Here is a 22357-nt window from a genome sequence, read left to right as displayed (position 1 = left end):
GAAATTTTATGGGCTGTGCTCCACTGCGCAGACTGGCAAACACAGAAAAGTACCACTGCCTGCGCTCCCTCTTGCCGGCGCTGAGCTGAGCGCTGACATCAGCACTGCACTCGGCTTCAGCAGCTGCCCGGCCCCCATACCCCCATACCCCTGCTGTGCGCGGCATGACCTTGCTAACGTCACGCGGCACACAGTCGCGTTGCAGAGGGCAGGGCTGGGCAGCGGCTGATGGAGTGCTCAGCGGCGCTTCCCGGCCCTGGGAAACACAGTGGGGAGGGGGTTTACCTAGCGCTCCCCAAAAAAACTTGCCCAGTTGGGAGTGCTCCCTAAAAAAAAAAAAGACCCGCCACTGAAGGGGTTAAGACCAATGTTGAATACTTTTACCATCGAGGGGGAGAACCAGGTCAGAGCAATTGAATTTTTGGTTGTTTTTTACCGGAAAATTTTGTGACATACTGTAGCATAGCTCACCCACCAATGATTGCAACGATGTAATCCATCCACAGATTTATTTATTTATTTGCAGTTTCTTATATAGCGCAGCAGATTCCGTTGCGCTTTACAATAGTAGACACAGATGATAGCCATCCCTATTTGGGAAGCAGTCATCTATTAGAATGAACTTAGGTCTACAGTCATTAGGTCGACCCCACTAGGTCGACTGGCAGGAAGGTCGACCTGACTTAAGGTCGACATGGGCCAAGGTCGACATGACTTAAGGTCGAATTTGCATAAAGGTCGACATGAGGAAGGTCGACTGGTCATAAGGTCGACATGGGGTTTTTCACTGTTTTTTGAGCCGACATGTGCCGACAGGCGGTATTTCATGCCCTACCATCCACTAGGGCGTGGAGGAGGTTATTAAAGCTGTGGCGAGCGAAGCGAGCCACCGTGCCCGATGCATTGCGAGCGAAGCGAGCGATGCGAGGGTCCGATTCTCATTGCCAACTGTGTCCATGTCGACTGTGACGACATTCGGATCAAAAAACAGTGAAAAACCCGTCGACCTTATGACCAGTCGACCTTCCTCATGTCGACCTTTATGCAAATTCGACCTTAAGTCATGTCAACCTTCGCCTCATGTCGACCTTAAATCAGGTCGACCTTCCAGCCAGTCGACCTAATGGGGTCGACCTAATAACTGTAGACCTAAGTTCATTCTGACAGATGTACCGATTCCCCCTATTTTATGTATTAAAATTTCAATAACATGCACAGCTGGCTTTACACGAGGCGACCACTAGATGGCGGCCGCACAGCAGCACAGGGCTCGGGGCGCGCACAGCGCAAGCGGCGGCAGAATCCTGGCGCCGGAAGGGGCGGGCGCCACATCCGAGTCCTCCCACGTGCTATATCCGGCTGCCCCGCCAGCAGCACCGCCTCATTCGCCGCGTGGAGAGCGAGGGAAGGAACATGGCGGAGGCAGAGGGTGAGCGGGCGGCCGGTGACAGTGACGTGTCTTCTGCTCGTCAATATCTATATGTATTATGATGTATATTATATACATTGCGTGCGGCCTTCGCATATTTGGAACTTTTAGGAATTTTGCATTGTGAAAGCCTGTGCCATGCTGCAGCGCGCCATGTGTCCTGTGCGCTGCTGCAGCGCCGTGTGCCATGCGTCCTGTGCGCTGCTGCAGCGCCATGCGTCCTGTGCCATGTGTCCTGTGCGCTGCTGACCCGTCCTTTCATTGCTTCTAGGCTCTAAGAAGAAGAAGCGGCGGAGTCAAACCCTGGGGGAGATCGCGGTGAGTAATGGCCCCTAGTTCTCCTGTATTGCCTCTCTCTACAGCCTGCCGCGATATATACTGCTCTCTGTCCATGTGCTCCCCCCCCCCCCCCTGCACACACCCATACCCCTCATGTGCTGCTCACCCCACATCCCCCATGATGATCTGCCCCACTCCTACACCCCTCATGTGCTATTCCCCTCCTGCATACCCCTTATGTGCTGCTCGCCCCATATCCCCCACGTTCTGCGCCCCCCCCCCCCCCCCCCCCCCCATGATGATCTGCCCCACTCCTACAACCCTCCATGTGCTGCCACCCGGCACCATGTGCTGCTCCCCTCTCCGGGCAGGGGTGAGTGTGAGAGCATTTCCTGCTGCTGCCCAGCATCCTGTTCACTATCTGAACATAAAATAAATCTACAGTAGGTGTTAATAGAAATTCTTATATTTGGAAAAAAAAAAAAATCTTATTAAAAGGATTATTATTTTTTTAACTTATATCATATAAAAAAGATAATTTGGACGAGCCTAGTCAGCCGCTGCCGTTATCTGTAAGTGCTGCACTGTGATTCCTGGGCAGTGCTGTGGGACTGCACTGTGATTCCTGGGCAGTGCTGTGGGACATGTGCTTCTCCTCGCTGCATGGAGAATCGCTATACAAATCTGGGTAGTAAAGTGTAGCATGCGTTGTAACATGCTGATGGGATGTGCCAGCCCTGTAATCTGATCTCCTCTCCGCTGCTTCAGACCAACCCTGCATAGTATATGGGGACAGACCTTGGAGCGGTGGTTGTAAGCTGTGCCGTGACAGTCTTGTGCGTCTGAGCACAGATCAATGCTGTTGTACCTTTGTGTTACCATATAGGGGGATATTCAGTATAGTCCCGGGTAGCTGAAAACAGACTTTGGTAGTTGTGTGGAAATAAGCAAACTTCACGGCTGTATTGTACCATTGGAAGTGTCAACCACCACTCTTGAGTAAGCTACTGGAAGCATATTGATCAATATAGCTGCAATGTGTTGTTGGAGCAGTGTCCCTATTTTGCTATCTGGGTGGTCACGATTTTTTAACGTGTTTGAAAATACCAATCCAGGCCATTTTTGAAAGGGGATTCTTATTCATGTGCAATTTCCCTGATTTGTGGGGGGGTCCAATCATCTATATCCCTAGTCAGGCAGTGAGATTGCTGGGAGTAAGATGCTGGAGTCATTCTTGCTGCGTACATGATTGTGATCACAATCTGTGACATGTGACAGTAATACCCCTTTCACACCAGCCTAGTCCCGATGGGCCCGGGAACAACCCACGACTAGTGCTGGTCTGAAAGGTTCCTGGGTAAACTTGCCGGGATTTCAATACTTGCTAGTAGGGTTGCTCCCGCGACCAGCCTGGGTTACCGGCTGGTGTGAAAGAGACCAACCCGGATTCTACTCACCAAAGTCAGTTTGTGGAGACCGCAGCAGCCAGGGTGCTGGACCCGGGGGATCCCATCTGTGTGGGGGTGGTGCTAATGCGAGAGGTCAGGGGGGTCCGGCCTGTAGCTGCTGGTGGAGAGCGCTGAGCTGCTGCCAGCAGTAACGTCACTCGTGTCCAACTGCCGGGTGACTACTGTTTATAGTTCAACCCTGAGCCAATCCCCGGCTGGCACCCCGCCAGCATCATCCCACTCATCCTGCCACCTGCCCTCTCACACCAGAAGATGCAGGGACTAGGCCGGTGTGAAAGGGGCCAACCCTGGAATGTCCCTGCATGATCCAGGGACCATATTCCCGGGTAAGTCCCTGCATTTTCTGGTGTTAAAGGGGTATAAGGGACCAAGTGGGAAGGTCAGAACAATCACTTTGCGAATAATTCCTATTTGACTACCATTGTAGTACTTGTGTGGCAAAAAACACTCCACTGCTTAAAACATTGTCATTGAATAGACCTCTGAATCGGGCCCATTGTGTGTGTACATACAGCAGAATGTAGTAACGGCTGTGGTTGGATTTTCCCAGCATCCTCTGTGCTTACTAACTGGATTGTTGGCTTTTCTTTGTAGGACATTCAGCATGAAGGAAGCTTTCTCATTCAGCCAGAATCCAAAGTTGCCACATTGGATACATCTCAGTGGCCCCTGTTGCTCAAGGTCTGTATAGAAGTAGTTCTATTGTCAACATATGCAAGTTAGCCCTTAAGCTTGTTCTACAATATAAATGTAGTTTCACAACACCTGGAGGGCCAACGTTGGACATGCCTGTTCTAAAACGTCTGAAAAACCGATGACGCACATCTTTCATTTATTAACATATGAACTTCCTACTGTAATATGCGTCCTGTAGGTTGGCCAGAAAGCATATCAGTTTGCCTATCACTGTATTAAGAACAGTTTAAGGATCCCAGCATGCTTTGCCGCAATTTTGCTATTCAAGAATGCTAAAACTATTGCAAAGCATGCTGGGTGTGTAGTTTCACAACATCTGGAGGGCCAACGTTGGACATGCCTGTTTTAGAACCTTATTACATAGGACTGTTGGAACTTCAGTGACTTAGCTTTGTGGATCAGCTTTGATGTGGTGCATTCATCAGATTGTCATGAATCCTTTGGTACAGTGTGTGGACCAACTCTTCTTGCTTTTCTTTCATTAGAACTTTGATAAGCTGAATGTTCGGACGGCGCACTACACCCCCATTCCATCTGGCTCCAATCCCTTGAAGAGGGACATAACTGAATATGTTAAGTAAGTGTTAATGTCTCTGGAATACCTGGTTTGTGCGATTGTGATCTAAAATAACTGTTTAGGTGGGTGCTTCAGATTAGGGATGGCCATCGACACATTCCCCATTGATGGCTTTTAAAGCAGGAACCTTAGAATGTTTTATAGCCATCGATAGTTCCCTCCATCGCTTAGCTGCGCATGCGGAAAAGAACGGCCGGGAGGTGCGGGCATGCGTAGTAGAAACTTAACTAGATATCTAGCTAAAGTTTATTTTGCGCTTGTGCTCACCTCCCGGCCTGGGCACTGCCGGGGGGGGGGGGGTTCACACTAATGAAATGTGGGGGTACTGGGACGGGGGTGGACCAGTGTGATTGGCTGACAGAGGGGGCAGGGTCCACCGTCCTCAGTGTGTAGTTTATGAACATCGCTGGCTGCAGAAGTTGCAAACGGAGACTGGGACCAGTGCAGTAAACGGGGGGGGGGCATCGCCATCGAATGCCATCCATCGATGGCATTAAACTATCGACCCTCCTATCGATGCCCAAAACATCAAGCACTACGTCCTGACCATCGATGGTCTATGGCCATCCCTACTTCAGTTCAGTGGGTATTTCTGAACTTTGGTCTGGGTGCGGACTTTAGGAATAATCAAACATTTAGGATAGATAGATCTATCTATCATCTGTTCCGTCCCCCAGGTGTTGCGCTTCACCGTCTGTAGTTTTGACCGGTTTAATTTCTATTTAGAACAGGATTCATTAACCTGGACAAACCAGCAAACCCATCCTCGCATGAGGTTGTTGCGTGGATTCGCCGTATTCTGAGGGTGGAGAAAACTGGCCACAGTGGAACTCTGGATCCAAAAGTAACCGGTTGTTTGATTGTATGCATTGACCGCGCTACCCGGCTTGTGAAATCCCAGCAGAGTGCAGGTCAGTGTAAACTTACGTTCACCTATTGCGGGGTGATTTACTTATGTGGGAGAGACATTAAACTTACTTTCTAGGGCCGGTCTCGACTAACCCCGGGCACCAGGTCACCATAGCGACCAGAATTTACACTCTGGCGACCCTCCCTCTCCACGTCGTGGAGTGTCCTCAGCACTGCAGCGGGAAGCCGGGGATGTCGCCACGGCTCCAGCTACCCGCCTGCAGCCCTGCTGTGTTACTTCCTGCCCGGCGTCCCCCTCAGTGTCAGTTGGTGAGAGGGCGGGCGCCTGCTAAATAGCATGTAGCTTGGCCAGTGATGAGTTGCCATGCTAATACCGACGCAACAGCCAGGACCATCTCGGCTCTGTGCTGGGGGCGGCTGAGTTGAAATAACTTCTCACTTGTGAGCACTGAGGCCAGCTAACATCGCTTGATTGAGTGTAATTCTAGATTCTGATATCGCATATCAAACTCCTAGGCTGAACTAGATGGGCGCAAGCCTTTATTCAGCCCTACTATGTAAGTGCGGGGGGCGGTTATCTTAAATCTGCTCTCCCCTGCCCGTAGCTCTGTACACCTTGCATTTACCCCTGGGAGACCATGTTAACCCCATTCACAACGAGCATGTAAGTGGAACCTATGTGGCATAATATGTAATTGCAGCATGTGGTATTATATGTAATGGGCATTAGTGTGTGGCATATTGTGTAATGAGCATATGTATGTACTCAGTTTAATCAATGTATTCCTATGGCAGGCTTTTGTATATTGTAACACGTGTGATTTTTTTTTATAGGCAAAGAATATGTTGGAATTGTAAGACTTCACAATGCACTGGAGAATGAATTGCAGCTCTCACGGGTATGTGTGCTTTTGTGTTTTCCCTCCTGATTTAGCATTTCAGCTATATTTCGCCCCTCCTTGGGACTTTACTTTTCACTATAGCTGAACCACCAGTATGCATGATGACACAGTTTATCCATTCTCTGATCCTATGGCCATCTCTGAAATGCAGGTTTCCGTACTGGAATCCTGTGTGCTCTCTACACTGGGCCGGTCGTCCTGTGTTTTGCAGGATTACTTTCTCTCAGTGTTTTCAAGAGCAGGAGGTCTTGGCTTGTGGTAAAGAAGATGCAAACTTTACTGATCTCTTGGTTCCGTTGAGCTGCTTATTACATCATCTGTGTAAATCTCTATTAACGTTATTCTTCCTTGTCCTCAGGGACTAGAGACGCTCACTGGCGCACTATTTCAACGCCCTCCTCTTATAGCGGCTGTGAAGAGACAGCTGCGAGTGAGAACAATCTATGAGAGCAAACTGATAGAATATGACGCAGAGCGTAGACTGGGTGAGTGTTTTTGGGTGGGTTTCAAAGTACTCCACTAATGCAAGATTCTGTAACGGTGGAAAGTAAGGGGCTTTTATTAAACCACCTTTAAGCCATATGATGTGACTGGACTTTCACGACCTGTGATGATGACCACTATCTATCACCCAATAACTGATGGCTCTGACTGAGACTGGTTGAAGTCTGGGTACACTAGTCCTACATACCAGATGTTTGAGTATTTTTATTTTCCCCCCTCCAGGTATATTTTGGGTGAGCTGTGAAGCTGGTACATACATCCGCACTCTATGCGTCCACCTCGGGCTGCTGCTTGGGGTTGGTGGACAGATGCAGGAGCTCCGCAGAGTCCGATCCGGTGTCTTGGGGGAGAAGGTAGTTATTTCGCTATAGCCCACCCAAAAGCGTTGAGTTCAGCTGCCGGCATCTCCCTGTAGCTGGTAATTTGCTTTGGGACAGCAACATTCTCCCAGGCCGGAAGGCAAACTTTTCTTTGTCTTGGCCTAGAGATGACAGTTACTATCCGTTTGGCTGGTTCGTACCGAGCATCGTACTGACTTTAATTTTTTTATTTTTTTTCCCCAATGTAGGATAACCTTGTCACAATGCATGATGTGTTGGATGCTCAATGGCAATATGATAACAACAAAGATGAAAACTACCTCCGTAGAGTTATATTCCCACTAGAAAAGCTTCTGGTATCTCATAAAAGACTGGTCATGAAGGACAGTGCTGTAAGTTGAACCCCCATACACTCTGGAGCCTGTTAAGTGGTTACAGCCTACTTTCTCTTATTGCAGTTTATCTTTACACAGGTCAATGCTATATGTTACGGGGCAAAGATCATGCTGCCTGGTCTTCTGAGATATGAGGATGGCATTGAAATAAACCAGGATATTGTGGTGGTAACTACCAAAGGGGAAGCCATCTGCATAGGTTGGTATCCTTCCTAGCTTCACTTGATGTCCGTTTCTTTACCTTGTGAAGTGATGACAAAGTTTATCCATTCTCTGAGCCGCCGGCCGTCTTGTATTCCTGCATTGTCGTTTTGAGAATTCAGGGCACCGTTGCACCTATTTGCTTTGATTGCTGTGTTCTGCAGCAAATCCTCTGCATATAGGTGTGGTGTGGCAGGACGTCCAAGTGTTTAAGATGATAGAAACTATCTGATCACGCTGATAAAGGGGCCGGTGGTGCTTGCGGACAGATGTTCCCACATAGTTATACACTTATTTTTATTTTTCCTCCAGCTACTGCTCTTATGACAACCGCTGTAATATCTACATGTGACCATGGCATTGTGGCCAAGATTAAACGTGTTATTATGGAGAGGGATACCTATCCACGCAAGTGGGGCCTTGGTCCTAAGGTAAGCCTCTGAGATCGGCGTGTTCCGGCATATACCGTGTAACGCGGTCAGTGAGCCACATGATGTGCCTGTGATGTCATGAACTGTCAGTAATGATGACTTCCATCTATCACCCAATAGCTGATGGCTCTCGCTCGCATGACTGAGAAGTCGGCGTAGTATAATGCATACAGGGAGTTTATACTTGGCAAACGGACTAATGAGTGTTTTATGTTTTCATTTTAGGCCAGTCAGAAAAAGATGATGATTCAGAAGGGGATGCTTGACAAGCACGGGAAGCCCAATGAGAACACCCCACAGAGCTGGAGCCAAGGATATGTTGATTACAGGTAAATGGCTTCCGGCTCAGTGGTCCCTAGACTCTGCCTTTTGTCTCTGTGGACAGAAGTGTAAATCTTTTCACCTAAAATTCAGCCATCTACATATTATATGGTTTCTTATTTCAGCGCATCTCAGAAAGCCTGGACACCTGCAATGAAAACCCCAAAGGTATTTATACAATGTTCATGTTACACCCCCCGCAGGCAGTTATCCCCCTCTTGCCCACTCCATGGTATTATGGGGGAGTCGTCCTGCAATATAAACCAGCTACACCTCAGCAGAGCTTCAGAAGGTCGCCTCTGTCGAGGTGAAGCTGACACTGCCCATTGGGTGCATGCATTATATGATAACACATCTCTGTCTGCAGAGAGAAGATGAAGAAGCAGAAGATGGTGATGTAGCAACTCCAATGCCCTCCAGCAAAAAGAAGAAAGTAAGCACGTCACCGTACCGGTCTTGGCACTGAGTAGGCAGTATTCCATGTAGAGGGTGAGCAGTGCTGACTGCTGACACGGTCAGTATTCAACTGGTCCCCTGTATATGCAGTTTCCCCCTCGCTAGCTCTTTGGAGTGAATGGGAAACGGCGTGTGCGGCCACTAAAACATCAACGCTCGCGGCTAAATGTAGCGGGCTCCAAGCATTAGCCGCGAACCTCACTTAGCAGCGGCGTATGCTGTTTCCCCTTCACTCCAAAAAGCTAGTGAGGGAATGTTGAATAGGGTGAGCGGCCAGCACGGGGGTTAAACGGCGAGTATCTCTTGTCTTCGGTGATCCCACAACACCGTTAAACCCCCTCGCCGGCTGCATTGAATACACCCCAATCTATTAAAGAGGTTGTTTTTATATGGGAGAACGGAATTGGTATGCAATCCCGGCGGTCAGAATACACCCCCACCCACCCCCTAATCTGATCTATTCTCCCTCAATGGGTGTCGTGGACACCCAGAGGAACAAAGTGTCGGGATTTCCTACCGCCGGAAAAGTGACTGCATCCCGAGAGAACATACCAAATGAGAATTGCATATATTACAAGATACGCTGCTCCATCACGCAGGCAGTTATCCCCCTCTTGCCCACTCGTGGTATCATGGGGGAGTCGCCCTGCAATATAAACCAGCTACTCCTTAGCAGAGATTCCTGAATGCGACCTCTGCCCGGGTACAGCTGACATCGCCCATTGTGCTCTATATATGGCTGTGGTACAAACCTAATTTTACCTTTCTTATTTGTGCAGAAGAAAAATGCAAGTGATGAAGAAACTAGTGAGGTGGCCACTCCGGTAACCTCGGGCAAAAAGAAAAAGGTAAGCATTACTTTCTGGGTGCTGTCTAGTACGGTGTGCATGAAAGGGAAAGTAGTGGTTTGTGTGTACCCATTGGCAAACCAATTCTCCTGATGGGAGTGTGGATCTTTGGTCTGGTTAGCATGGTTTGAAGATGGTGTCTTGGAGAGCAGTCTTGGGAACCGCATTAAAGTGGTTCTCGTTTAGCTGTAGGCAGCCATGACGGTTCAGCCGTCTGCATGATGCCACATCTTCAATCGGGCTTAATCCACAGCAAGATGTGAGTTCATGGCTGCTAGCCTGCGCCAGAGTTCCTTCATTCCTAGATGTCTTGTGGAATCCAGATACTACTATTTGTTAGGACAGGCTTTTACGGAGTCTGTGGAAGCAATCTAGAAAAGCTGATGGCCATATGTGCATGGTGTCCTTCATTAGAGAATTGGCCATGTCTGAAACCAAGCCATGTCATTGGGTGCTGTTGAGGTGGCCAATTAGGGCGGGTTAGAGACTCAGTTCAGCAATGTCCTTACTTGTGGTTCCCATCACAGCAGTGCAGGGGAACATCTAGAGTACCTGCATCTGGCTGTCTGCTCTCTACTAAAACCAGTTCTAAAGGCTTCACCGAGCGTCCTGTGCATATGGTGTCCACCTTTTTTCCTTTTCCGACTAAGACAATTGTAAGGGTAGTGCTTAGTAATTTGTACACCACAGGATGTTGGACTGCAAAAGGCAGTCCTCAGAAAACCCAGCAACCCAATACATGTAGTCATTACTTCAGTGCAGATGGGGACAAAAAAGAAGCTACGCTAGAGAAGTTCCAAGGGGAAAGTATTCCTGCAGCCTTAAACCGAATTAGAAATGAGTGCTGGATTTCACAGGCAGGAGATAGTTTTGCCTAAATTTTACTTAAGCTAAACCCAGCATTACCTTGGTCATACCGAGGTTATGTCTGATAAGTAACCAGGGGGGTAGATTTTTTTTTTTAAGCTCGGTGGTGGTTTTTATCACCGGCCAATCAGCTCCTACCGGTCATATTTTTAAACAAAAAGCCTGTAACTTCACAGGTAGGAGCTGATTGGCCGGTGATAAAAACCAGACACTTTATCACTTCACCGAGCTTAATAAATCTGCCCCCAGATGAGAAATGTAAAACTAGGTGTTTCTCCCTCCCCACAATCACGCAGGCAGTTATCCCCCTCTTGCCTATTGGTGGTATTATGGGGGAGTCGCCCTGCAATATAACTGGCTACTCCTAATCAGGGATTCAGCATATTTCCTCTGTCTAGGTGCAGCCTACACTCCCCACTCTCTGTGTATATTGCCATGTATAACACAGCTTTTATTTGCAGAGAAAACATGAAAGTGATGCGGAAAATAGTGATGTGGCCACACCAGTAACCTCCAGCAAAAAGAAAAAAGTAAGAAGCTTTGTGGTGTCCTGTACTACATGTATTAAAGTGGTAAACTGGACACTAAAGTGGAGGAAGAAAGAATATATAGATATGGAGAACAATCTCTAAAATTGCACTGTGTATTGAGAAAAAATATTTTGACAATGGGTCGCTGTTAACAAAGTTCCCTACTTGTAAGAACTTACAACACCAATTACAATAGTGCTAACCGCCCAATATTTATTTAGTGTCTTATATAGCGCAGCAGATTCCGTTCCAGGGTCTTATATAGCGCAGCAGATTCCGTTCCAGGGTCTTATATAGCGCAGCAGATTCCGTTACAGCGTCTTATATAGCGCAGCAGATTCCGTTCCAGGGTCTTGTATAGCGCAGCAGATTCCGTTACAGCGTCTTGTATAGCGCAGCAGATTCCGTTACAGCGTCTTGTATAGCGCAGCAGATTCCGTTACAGCGTCTTGTATAGCGCAGCAGATTCCGTTACAGCGTCTTGTATAGCGCAGCAGATTCCGTTACAGCGTCTTGTATAGCGCAGCAGATTCCGTTACAGCGTCTTGTATAGCGCAGCAGATTCCGTTACAGCGTCTTGTATAGCGCAGCAGATTCCGTTACAGCGTCTTGTATAGCGCAGCAGATTCCGTTACAGCGTCTTGTATAGCGCAGCAGATTCCGTTACAGCGTCTTGTATAGCGCAGCAGATTCCGTTACAGCGTCTTGTATAGCGCAGCAGATTCCGTTACAGCGTCTTGTATAGCGCAGCAGATTCCGTTACAGCGTCTTGTATAGCGCAGCAGATTCCGTTACAGCGTCTTGTATAGCGCAGCAGATTCCGTTACAGCGTCTTGTATAGCGCAGCAGATTCCGTTACAGCGTCTTGTATAGCGCAGCAGATTCCGTTACAGCGTCTTGTATAGCGCAGCAGATTCCGTTACAGCGTCTTGTATAGCGCAGCAGATTCCGTTACAGCGTCTTGTATAGCGCAGCAGATTCCGTTACAGCGTCTTGTATAGCGCAGCAGATTCCGTTACAGCGTCTTGTATAGCGCAGCAGATTCCGTTACAGCGTCTTGTATAGCGCAGCAGATTCCGTTACTGCGTCTTGTATAGCGCAGCAGATTCCGTTACAGCGTCTTGTATAGCGCAGCAGATTCCGTTACAGCGTCTTGTATAGCGCAGCAGATTCCGTTACAGTGTCTTGTATAGCGCAGCAGATTCCGTTACAGTGTCTTGTATAGCGCAGCAGGTTCCGTTACAGCGTCTTGTATAGCGCAGCAGATTCCGTTACAGCGTCTTGTATAGCGCTGCAGATTCCGTTACAGTGTCTTGTATAGCGCAGCAGATTCCGTTACAGCGTCTTATATAGTGCAGCAGATTCCGTTGCGCTTTACAATAGTAGACAGTGATAAAACAAACTGGGTAACAACAGACAGACTTGGAGGTAGGAGGGCCCTGCTGCAAGCTTACAATCTATAGGGATATAGGGGGGAAACATAAGGACAGGCACCAGTAACAGCATAGCAGTCCCACCAAGTTACAAGTCCAGAGGGGAAGCTATATAATACAGAAGTGCCTCTAAGGGTTATGCGTGTAGAACTTAACTATGATAGACGTCTATAGGAATCATTCCATATTTACAATCAGAGTTCAATGGATTAAACCTTTTAAAACCTTTATTTTTAACTATACAATCAAAATTCCGACTCCTTGTGGCTGGAGTGAATCTCGATAAGTCTCAAGTCTCTTGTGACGAAACTGGTTATGGAACATCTGTGATTACAAACATCTTGACATCGTATTTTAACAAATGTTTTAATATGTTCAATCCTTTTGGATTGTTTGTAAATCTGGAATGATTCTTATTGAATATTGGGCGTTAACACTATTGTAAGATTACTTAAATTATTAGAGTAACCTTAATCCACTTAGTCAACTGATCGCTAGCTAAAATGTACACATGTAGTAGCACTGACTCCTGCAGTATCTGTTAGACTGATATCTTTCTCGCTACTTCTTGTAATATATTCTTCTCCCCTCTTAGAAGAAGAAGGCGGAGAGTGATGGCGAAGCTGCAGAAGTTGTCAAGGTAAATTGGTTAAACATTAGAGTTGTTCTGTAAAACTGAAGAGCTTGCAATCTATTGCATTAAGATGTTTGCTATATACTGTATAAAAGGGAAGTATTGCTTTGCAAGATTTAACCTGAAATGTATGCAGCATTTATTGGTTGTCTATTTCTAGCACAAATACAACTTTTGTTTTATTTTTGTGTTCCTCCCCCAGAGCGAACAGGAAAGTGGGAGTGATGCTGAAGGTGCCTCAAGTAAAATTAAGAAAAAACGGAAATCTCAGGTGGAAGTAGACCCGTCACTGACAGACTCTCCGAAGGTGTGTGCACTAAGTCCTGGGACAATGTAATGTGTGCATTATGGCCATAGGAACCTTTCAGTGTTTCGTATTTTAATTGGTAGACTTCAAAAGCATCCTTTTTCTTACGGCCAGTGGTGGATGCTGGGGTATGGGTATTCCGGGCTGGAGGTCCGGGCACCAAGGAGTACAAACTTCTTGTGGCTAGTGCAGCCCCAGGCTCCGCCCCCCTAATACCCCTTCCTGTCCTCAGAGACCAGTTTTTTTCCTTGGTGCTCTGAGGAACAGGCACCTCGCTAAGGAGAGGGCATTTTTAGCCCTAATTTACTTCAGTTTTTTTTTTTTTTTTTTTATTGCTGTGTGTTTTATTTTTACACAGCCGGCAGCGCAGCGCTGCTGCGGCTGACGGCAGAGCTTCTCCCGGCGTCTGGTGGACGGACCTGTCGGCCGCTCACACCAGACACCTCAGGCACTGGAGGGAGCTGCAGCCGGGAGAAGCGCAGGTAAGCGGCTTCTCACTTGTGAGGGAGCCGGAGTCGCGGCTCACACCGCCGGCGGAGGGGCGCCGCCGGAGGCCTGGCAGCAGTACTCAGCTCATGCTGAGTAACCGCTAGACCACCATGGTTTTTTGCGTAAGCATATCTCTCTCAGGAGGCGCCGTTTAGAGAGTTACGCTGGTGGTTCCAGGAGGGGACGGAGTATAAGAAAACTCCGCCCCCCTGCTCGCGGCAATAGCCTGTCCTGGGTTCCCGCCGCGAGCGCTCCTCTCCTCCCACCTGTGTCACAGCGGGGGCCATTTTAGCTTACTTGCTACCTGCCTGCTAAACGGAGAGGAGCTAAAGAAATCGCCCCCCTTTGCCTCCACTGTTATCAGTGACAGGTTGTATTATCCTCACCTCACTTTTATGGTGTAGGTGCAGGAAACAAAGTGCCGAATCCTGTGTGTATGGGTTGTGTGAGGAGTTGTATACTGCAGTGTTTTTTTCTGTCTTTGTTATTTTTCACAGTTTGTTATGTTAATGTGAGTATTCATATACCACATCTCTCTCTGTAGAAGTGCCAGAGAGTGCAGTATTAGGTCACTTATTCGTTTATATAGTGACTGACAATTCCACATACAATAGCGCTGGTGTTTAGTTAACTAAGGTTACTAATTTACTGCGATACATACACATATCATGTCAGCAAAGGGGAAATCCCGTAGGCCTGGTCCCGCTCCAGCGTTGCATGCATATACTTGCACAGTGTGCAAAGAAAATTTTGCTAGTGCAGAGCAGAACCACGCAGGCCTCTGTGACCGTTGCTCTCAGCCGGGGCCTAGTTCGCAACCCAATGCGGATGTTCCCTGCAGACCGGACTGGGCGGCAGACCTGTCCTCTGCGATGAGGGAATTAGCTTCCCAGCTGGCAGCGTCACGTAACCCCGCTGCCGTACCGGCACCCCAAGCCCAGCCCCAGCAAGAACCAGCATGGGTAGCAGGTCTATCTCAGTCAGTCCAGGGTTTGGTGCAGGTTTCATCCTCACTACAAAATGTCCTGACAGGGTCTAGTTCAAATAGACCGTCCAGACGTGAGGCAACTCAGCCTCTCCCACAGGACACAGATGATGATGCCGATGGAACTGGGGACGACCAAGATGGGGGCGCCATTGATTTAGTGGATGATGTGGACGCTGATACTGAGGATCACATGTCTCAATCCAGAGTGGATAGTCTAATTAAATTGATACGGCTCACCTTTAACATTAAGGAGCCGGATACTCAGGCCGCTGCAGAGGGGATAGATACTGAACCAGTGTTCAAACGCAAAAAGAAGGATAGTGCCTTTTTCCCTAAATCAAAGCAGTTGGATGACCTGTTTGAAGAGGCCTGGAAACATCCTAACAGGAAATTCCTGGTGTCCAAGCGGATTTCTTCCTTTTATCCTCTCCCAGACAGCCACAAGAAATGGGACGAACCCCCTCAGGTGGACGCCCACGTTACCAGGCTAATTAAGGCAACGGCCCTGCCCATACCTGATGTAACATCCTTAAAAGATCCAGTAGATAAAAAGCTGGATCAGTTCCTCAAGTCCATATATGTTAACGCAGGGGCTGCAGTTAGGCCTAGCTATTCGGCAGCCTGGACAACCAGAGCTATAGCACACTGGGCAGATGCGCTCTTGGAGGGCCTGCAGTCAGGGACTAAAAGATCTGAGTTGATGTCTTTTGTGGACAATATTAGAGAGGCTAGTTCCTACCTAAGTGAGGGAGTGTTGGATGCAGGAATTTTTGCATCAAAAATTTCGGCAGTATCGGTGGCCGCACGCAGAGCCCTCTGGCTCAGATCTTGGAAGGCCGATAATGATTCAAAGAAGGCCTTGGAGGCACTACCTTTTACGGGGGGCATCCTCTTTGGATCGGAATTGGACAAGATTGTCACTTCCATTGCAGCCTCAAAGTCGGCTTTTCTGCCCACAGGAACTGCAAAACCTAGGCAACAGGCTTTTCGGTTTTTTCGTCCCTCCAGGGGCAGATCACAGTATACAGGATCCTGGCCAACTAGGGCTCAACAGCCCTCACAAAAGACGCAGAAGTCCAAGCCCAAGCAGGGTTGGGCAGCTCGTCGCCAGGCCCCAAAACAGGCGGAAAAGCCAGCGGCCTGACGCCGGGCACACCAAGAAAGTGCCATGGGTGGGGGGTCGCCTTCTGGAGTTTGCGGAGACCTGGTCAGGTTCCACATCGGACTCCTGGGTGTTGGATCTAGTATTGCAAGGGTATGCTCTGACCTTTTGCTCCAGACCCCCAACACAATTCTTTACAACGGGCCTGCCACAGGACCCGCTCAAGGCAAGAGCCCTCGAGACTGCAGTCTCAACTCTGTTGGAACAGAAGGTGATTATACCGGTTCCACACTCCCAAAGGGGGACGGGTTTCTATTCAAACCTGTTCCTGGTCAGCAAACCAGACGGGTCCTTCCGCCCGATTTTGAATCTCAAGAAACTCAACACGTTCCTGAGGGTCCCAAAATTCAGGATGGAATCTTTAAGCTCCATTCTAAGCACTCTAGAACCAGGAGACCTGATGACCTCTCTGGACATACAAGATGCTTATCTGCATATTCCAATCAAGCAGGAGCATCAGAGATTCCTCAGATTCGCGATACTGGATCGCCATTTTCAATTTCGTGCGCTCCCGTTCGGACTCTCAACAGCCCCCCGGGTGTTTACGAAAGTCATGGCGGTGATGGCGGCTCGCCTGCACCTCCTAGGCATTCGAATTCTTCCGTACCTGGACGATTTACTGATAGTAGCGCAGTCACAGGAGGAGATTCAGGCCCACCTCCAGATGACGCTGGACATGCTCCAATCTCACGGGTGGATAATCAACTGGAAGAAGTCCAGCTTGACTCCCTCATCCACCATGGTTCATCTGGGGGCACTAATAGATACAGAGACCCAGAGAGTGTTTCTTCCCAAGAAGAAGATACAGGACATTCACTCACAAGTCCAGGTTTTTCTGTCGCAAAGCAGGGTGTCAGTTCATCTCTGTATGACACTAATGGGGAAACTGGTATCCACGTTTCCAATGCTGGAATTCGGCCAGTTCCACTCCCGAACACTCCAGCTGGCCTTGTTGTCTCGCTGGAACCGATCACACGCGGATTTGAAAAGACAGTTCCTCATCATATCAAACATGGTCAGACAGTCCCTACAGTGGTGGCTGCTGTCAGACAATCTGAAAAAGGGAAAGTCCTTTGCAAACCACAATTACATCATTGTGACAACGGATGCCAGTCTGGTAGGCTGGGGGGCTGTAACCCTAGATCAGTCATTCCAGGGCCTCTGGTCTCAAAAGGAAACAAAGCTACAAATAAATGTGCTGGAACTAAGGGCCATCTCCCGGACGTTCGAGCAGTCAGGAACCCTTCTTCACGGAAAACCAGTCAGAATACAATCAGACAACGCGACGGCAGTCGCATATGTGAACCATCAGGGGGGGACCCGGAGCCGAGCGGCCATGCGGGAAGTGACCCAGATCCTCATATGGGCAGAGAAATTCCTACTCACCCTGTCGGCAGTATACATTCCAGGAGTGTTGAACTGGGAGGCGGACTTCCTGAGTCGGCAGACGATCCACTCAGGGGAATGGTCCCTCCATCCAGAAGTGTTCACAATCCTGACAGGTCAGTGGGGAATGCCACAGGTCGACCTTATGGCCTCAAAACACAACAAAAAACTCCCCCGGTACGGAGCCAGGACAAGGGACCCACAGGCGTGTCTGGTAGACGCACTATCGGCCCCCTGGCCTTTTCAAAAGGTATTTGCATTTCCACCAATCCCTTTAATCTCCCGGCTACTTCGACGCCTCAAGAGAGAGAGGGTGACCATGATCCTAGTGGCCCCGAATTGGCCGAGACGATCATGGTACCCAGACCTGTTACAGATGGCCATGGCACCACCGGTTCCATTGCCCCTCCGGCCAGACCTCCTGTCACAAGGACCGTGTCTACACCCCGACTTAGCCAGGCTGGCTTTGACGGGGTGGCTATTGAAGAGTCGATCCTAAGCAGAAGAGGATTTCCCCCTACAGTGGTCAAGACCCTGCTGGCGGCAAGAAAACCATCGTCAGCTAGGGTGTACCACAGAGTCTGGCAAAGGTATTTTCTCTGGTGTGAGCCCAGGAGGTTCAACCCAAGGATATACAGGTTGGATAGGGTCTTAGGATTTCTACAAGCAGGCTTGGACATGGGATTGAGCCATTCATCCTTGAAAGTTCAAGTGTCGGCTCTCTCTGTCCTTTTCCAGAGGAAGATCGCTACGTCATCTACGATCCATACCTTTCTACAGGGAGCTCTTCACCTACAACCTCCCATACGTCCACCGGCAAACCCATGGGACCTTACCTTGGTGCTGAAGAGTTTGATGAAGGCCCCATTCGAACCCTTGGAATCGGTTTCTCTTTCATGGCTCACTCTGAAGACTGTTTTCTTACTAGCCATTGCGTCAGCGCGCAGAGTGTCGGATTTAGGGGCCCTCTCTTGTAAGGTCCCATTGCTCATCTTTCATGAAGATAGAGCAGTTCTTAGAACTAGACTGGACTACCTCCCAAAGGTTGTATCCCGATTTCATATAAATCAGGAAATAGTAGTACCAGTGTATAAAACAACCACAGAATCGCGGGATAACGATGTCTCTTTGGATGTTGTTCGAGCCCTAAAGATTTATGTGACCAGAACTGAACAGATAAGAAAATCTGATTCTCTCTTTGTCCTCTTTGATGCCCGGAAGCTGGGTTGGCCTGCTTCAAAATGCACATTGGCTAGGTGGCTAAGGTCGACCATAAGGCAAGCGTACTTGTTGGCGGGACGACCAGTACCGCATTCGATAAGGGCGCACTCCACCCGGTCTGTGGGGGCATCGTGGGCCCTGAGGGCAGGGGTCTCGGCGGAGAGCATCTGCAGGGCAGCCACGTGGTCTTCGGCTCATACGTTCATTAAATTCTATCGATTCGACACCTTTGCCTCGGCCGATGCGGCCTTTGGCAGGGGTGCCCTCAGTGCAGCTCAGGAGCGGTCCCACCCTTAGGGACACAGCTTTAGGACGTCCCATACCCCAGCATCCACCACTGGCCGTAAGAAAAAAGGGGATTTTTGGTTCTTACCTGTAAAATCCTTTTTTCAGAGGCCAAGGTGGATGCTGGGCGCCCGCCCTACCGCTCCAAATCTTGCAGTTATAGTTATAGTTCACATTTTAGTGTTCTGGTTTTTGAATGTTCAAAAGTTGAATGGTTCCCCTCTCCTATACCTGTTCCTCGGCTTGTTAAAGTTAAAAAACTGGTCTCTGAGGACAGGAAGGGGTATTAGGGGGGCGGAGCCTGGGGCTGCACTAGCCACAAGAAGTTTGTACTCCTTGGTGCCCGGACCTCCAGCCCGGAATACCCATACCCCAGCATCCACCTTGGCCTCTGAAAAAAGGATTTTACAGGTAAGAACCAAAAATCCCCTTTTCTGATATCCAAAAATGTAGATTCCTAAGTATTAACCTACTTGACCTGTCAGTTGGATTCATGTGTAACTTTAAACCTCTAATATCAAAGTACAATCGGTGGTTGGGTTCAGGTGGCTTTTGGCTACTCTTGCAGGCTGGAAACTGAGACCACTATGTAGAAGCTTGTTTGACCCCTACAGTGGTGGGTACATTTAAAAAAAAATAAAAATACAATTGGGAGGTGTCTTTATTTTAATTGTGCACAGGGATCTCAAGTGCCCCAGTGGGGACACCCAGCATTTGCGGTGATTCACGGCTCCCCACCGGAAGAGGCATAATGCATTCCAGTTACAATCTTCCTGGCTAGCTTTTTCCAGAATATTTAATCTGTTTCTCATTACTAGAAGTTATGGTACTTCCTCATCTTTGCAGCCACCGCTTATGCTACAGAATTTATGTAGGATCTTTGCGCGCCACCCTCCTGTGTCCACACCCCCATCTATTATCTTTAGTAAAGTTGTGGTGAGCGGAGCGAGCAGCCAAGCCCGCAAGGGGATGCCAATGCTATTCTGGAAGTGGCTAACGTAACTGGCATAAACGGTGGCTGCAAAGATGAGGAAGTACCATATGCCGATTTGGCTCTTAGTAAAAATTCTTTACCACCTCAGTAGTGGCCACTTTGTCTTGAACTGCATGAAGGTTTGGGGTGGACAGAATACCAGCCTAACTGCCATGAAATATTAGTGGAGTTGATGCTGTCTTCCCGTTCCCCTCTAAGGCTAGAACTCTCCCACAATCTATAGTATTATTTTACCACTCTATTTTAATGTCTACATTAACTGTGCCCCTACATAGTGCACCTTTTTGACATACAGCGGTATCAGACGTTGATGCTAAAGAGTGTAAATCGGGAACGTCTCCTAACTTGTTTGTACTTATCCACAGCAGACGAAAAAACTTAAGAAGAAAAAACACCGAGAACCGTCCGAATAACTCCACCACCTCGGTCTTCAGTACAGTGCTGGAATGTGCGACCTGGCACTGTTAGGAAGGCCTTCAAGAAAGTTATCCTGTTTTAAGGATTGTACAAATTTTTTTTTTTTTAACTCCGTCATACCATGAAATTCATAGATGCCTCGATGTACTAGGTATTGAATGTTCCTTGGATACATTTTTGTAAACAACTTGAATTAGTGTGATCTATTTTTGTCAATAAACTGTATATAAACAGTATCTTGGCTTTGCGGGTTTTAATGTTCTTCCCCCTCATTATTTGTGTTGGATGTATGGAGGAACCCGTGTGACAGTAATTTCAGTAACCAAAGCTGATCGGTTTGGAAGGGCTCTTGTTGTGGTGAAGCCAGTTAACTGCAGCAGAGCTCCATTGTAATAGCAGTGGTTGCAGTTGGCTCCTGCTGTGAACCACGCCGGTGCTGCTATACATGTAGGTGCCTCTTCAGAGCTCTCCGTCCACAGAGGCAAGTTACTACACTGCCTCTGGGAGCTGTTTTCCTGGCCTACACAACAGTGGAGTCAATGAAACCTAACCAAATAAAACCTTATGCCTTCCGATAGAAACCTTTAACTTCACCAGCTCCCTACTAAATAGACTTAAGGTCCATACACTCTGGATGATTATGCCCAGCGATGACTCCTGTTATTAAGAGGTGTGCATACACACTGCGGCTTTCCCCCTGTCGTCAGTGGGGGGCAGACTGCTTTGTGCTATGCAAAGCAGTCATTAATGTCGCTCCTCTGCTGGTAATAAGAGCAGATGAGCAGCTTTCCCGGCGATTATGTTGGAGCTCTCCTCGCTTGGGCCATACACACTGGGCTGCTTTAAGCTGACAGTCGCTCAAACTTGGTGTTTCGAGCGGCTTTAAGCCCAAAGTCACCCAGTGTGTATGGGTCTTAAATGTGTATGTTTAAACCCCTTCAGACAGTGGTAATCCCAGACGTCTTCCATGCTGCAATATTGGTGCTGCCTTGCAGATTATTTCTGGGCTGCAACAGCTTTCTGATTCCCTGGAGGCTGCAGTGCTTATGGCAGAATCTGCTTAATGCATTATATGCCTAAACAGGGCAGCACGGATGGTGTAATGCTAACCATTACTGCCTCACAGCGCTGAGGTCATGGGTTCTATCCCCACCATTTGTTATATATACAGGGCAGTACGGCTGGTGTAATGGTTAGCATTACTGCCTCACAGCACTGAGGTCATGGGTTCTATTCCCACCATGTGTTATATATACAGGGCAGTACGGATGGTGTAATGGTTACATTACTGCCTCACAGCGCTCAGGTCATGGGTTCTATCCCCACCATGTGTTATATATACGGGGCAGTACGGATGGTGTAATGGTTACATTACTGCCTCACAGCGCTGAGGTCATGGGTTCTATTCCCACCATTTTATATATATATATATATATATATATGACAGTAATTGTGACAGCAGCTAGGTAACCTGGAAAACGTGGACCGTTGGTAGATCTCGAGGACCGGTTTGGCCACCCCTGCTCTAAAACATGCCAGAGGTAGTCTAGTTAGTAAAAATATATAGTTGGAGATTGGTAGATCATAAATAAAACTTTATTTTAGTGACTCATTTTCATAAATACATTACATAAATGCATAATAACATTTACAACGTGTGAAGCGTTCCCTTGTTTGACTCTACAGATAACCCCTCCCTGCTGGAAATGTTTGGAGTCTTCTATATAGATCACGGTCGCATTCTGCAGGTTCCGGTGCTAGCTGGACAGTTTTTGTTTAGGTTCTTCCATCGTTCCTTGCTGCTCGTTGAAGCCAGAGCAGCAGATAGAGGCCTGGTTTACCAGCTTAGAACAGCAGATCCGCATTGCTTGGAACTCGTGCTCACACTTGCTCTCCATGTAACTGTTTGCTGTGGATGTAGAACACAAGTTAGACAGTTGCTAATC

General features: G+C 48.2%; 1 protein-coding gene and 3 non-coding genes across 6 annotated transcripts; all 4 read left to right on the top strand.

Annotated features, from left to right (window-relative positions):
- Positions 1-1310: 1310 nt before the first annotated feature.
- DKC1 (dyskerin pseudouridine synthase 1) lies at positions 1311-20647 on the top strand. Of its 3 annotated transcripts, none has more exons than XM_083161028.1 (19): positions 1311-1429; positions 1701-1747; positions 3772-3858; positions 4359-4450; positions 5177-5361; positions 6155-6219; positions 6581-6707; positions 6949-7079; positions 7295-7438; positions 7520-7640; positions 7955-8073; positions 8299-8402; positions 8520-8562; positions 8762-8827; positions 9630-9698; positions 11027-11095; positions 13124-13168; positions 13365-13469; positions 20363-20647. In XM_083161028.1, exons 1-19 carry the CDS (start codon positions 1414-1416, stop codon positions 20405-20407), a joined length of 1680 nt encoding a protein of 559 aa, XP_083017154.1. In that variant the 5' UTR covers positions 1311-1413; the 3' UTR covers positions 20408-20647. The 3 variants fall into 3 exon arrangements, with proteins under 3 accessions (XP_083017154.1, XP_083017153.1, XP_083017155.1); XM_083161027.1 differs by having other exon boundaries at positions 1312-1429; positions 20360-20647; XM_083161029.1 differs by lacking the exons at positions 8520-8562; positions 8762-8827; positions 9630-9698; ... (2 more) ...; positions 13365-13469; positions 20363-20647 and having other exon boundaries at positions 1312-1429; positions 8299-8406.
- Positions 5667-5777, top strand: LOC146040028 (small nucleolar RNA U6-53/MBII-28). Its single transcript, XR_014463200.1, has one exon. It is a non-coding gene; the product is annotated as a small nucleolar RNA U6-53/MBII-28 (small nucleolar RNA).
- On the top strand, positions 6799-6869 carry LOC146040021 (small nucleolar RNA SNORD83). Its single transcript, XR_014463193.1, has one exon. It is a non-coding gene; the product is annotated as a small nucleolar RNA SNORD83 (small nucleolar RNA).
- LOC146040019 (small nucleolar RNA SNORD83) lies at positions 8128-8202 on the top strand. Its single transcript, XR_014463192.1, has one exon. It is a non-coding gene; the product is annotated as a small nucleolar RNA SNORD83 (small nucleolar RNA).
- Positions 20648-22357: the final 1710 nt, after the last annotated feature.

The sequence above is a fragment of the Crinia signifera genome, chromosome 9 (assembly GCF_055691185.1).
Source record: "Crinia signifera chromosome 9, ASM5569118v1, whole genome shotgun sequence".
Classification (NCBI taxonomy): domain Eukaryota; kingdom Metazoa; phylum Chordata; class Amphibia; order Anura; family Myobatrachidae; genus Crinia; species Crinia signifera.
Note: the sequence above shows the minus strand (reverse complement) of the source record. Positions and strands in the feature narration are given on the sequence as shown.

Excerpts from the sequence above, each read along its gene's own strand:
- DKC1 (XM_083161027.1), top strand. Across the intron at positions 6,708-6,948 it reads TGACGCAGAGCGTAGACTGG|GTATATTTTGGGTGAGCTGT; the intron begins GTGAGTGTTTTT and ends TCCCCCCTCCAG. Across the intron at positions 8,563-8,761 it reads CTGCAATGAAAACCCCAAAG|AGAGAAGATGAAGAAGCAGA; the intron begins GTATTTATACAA and ends CTCTGTCTGCAG.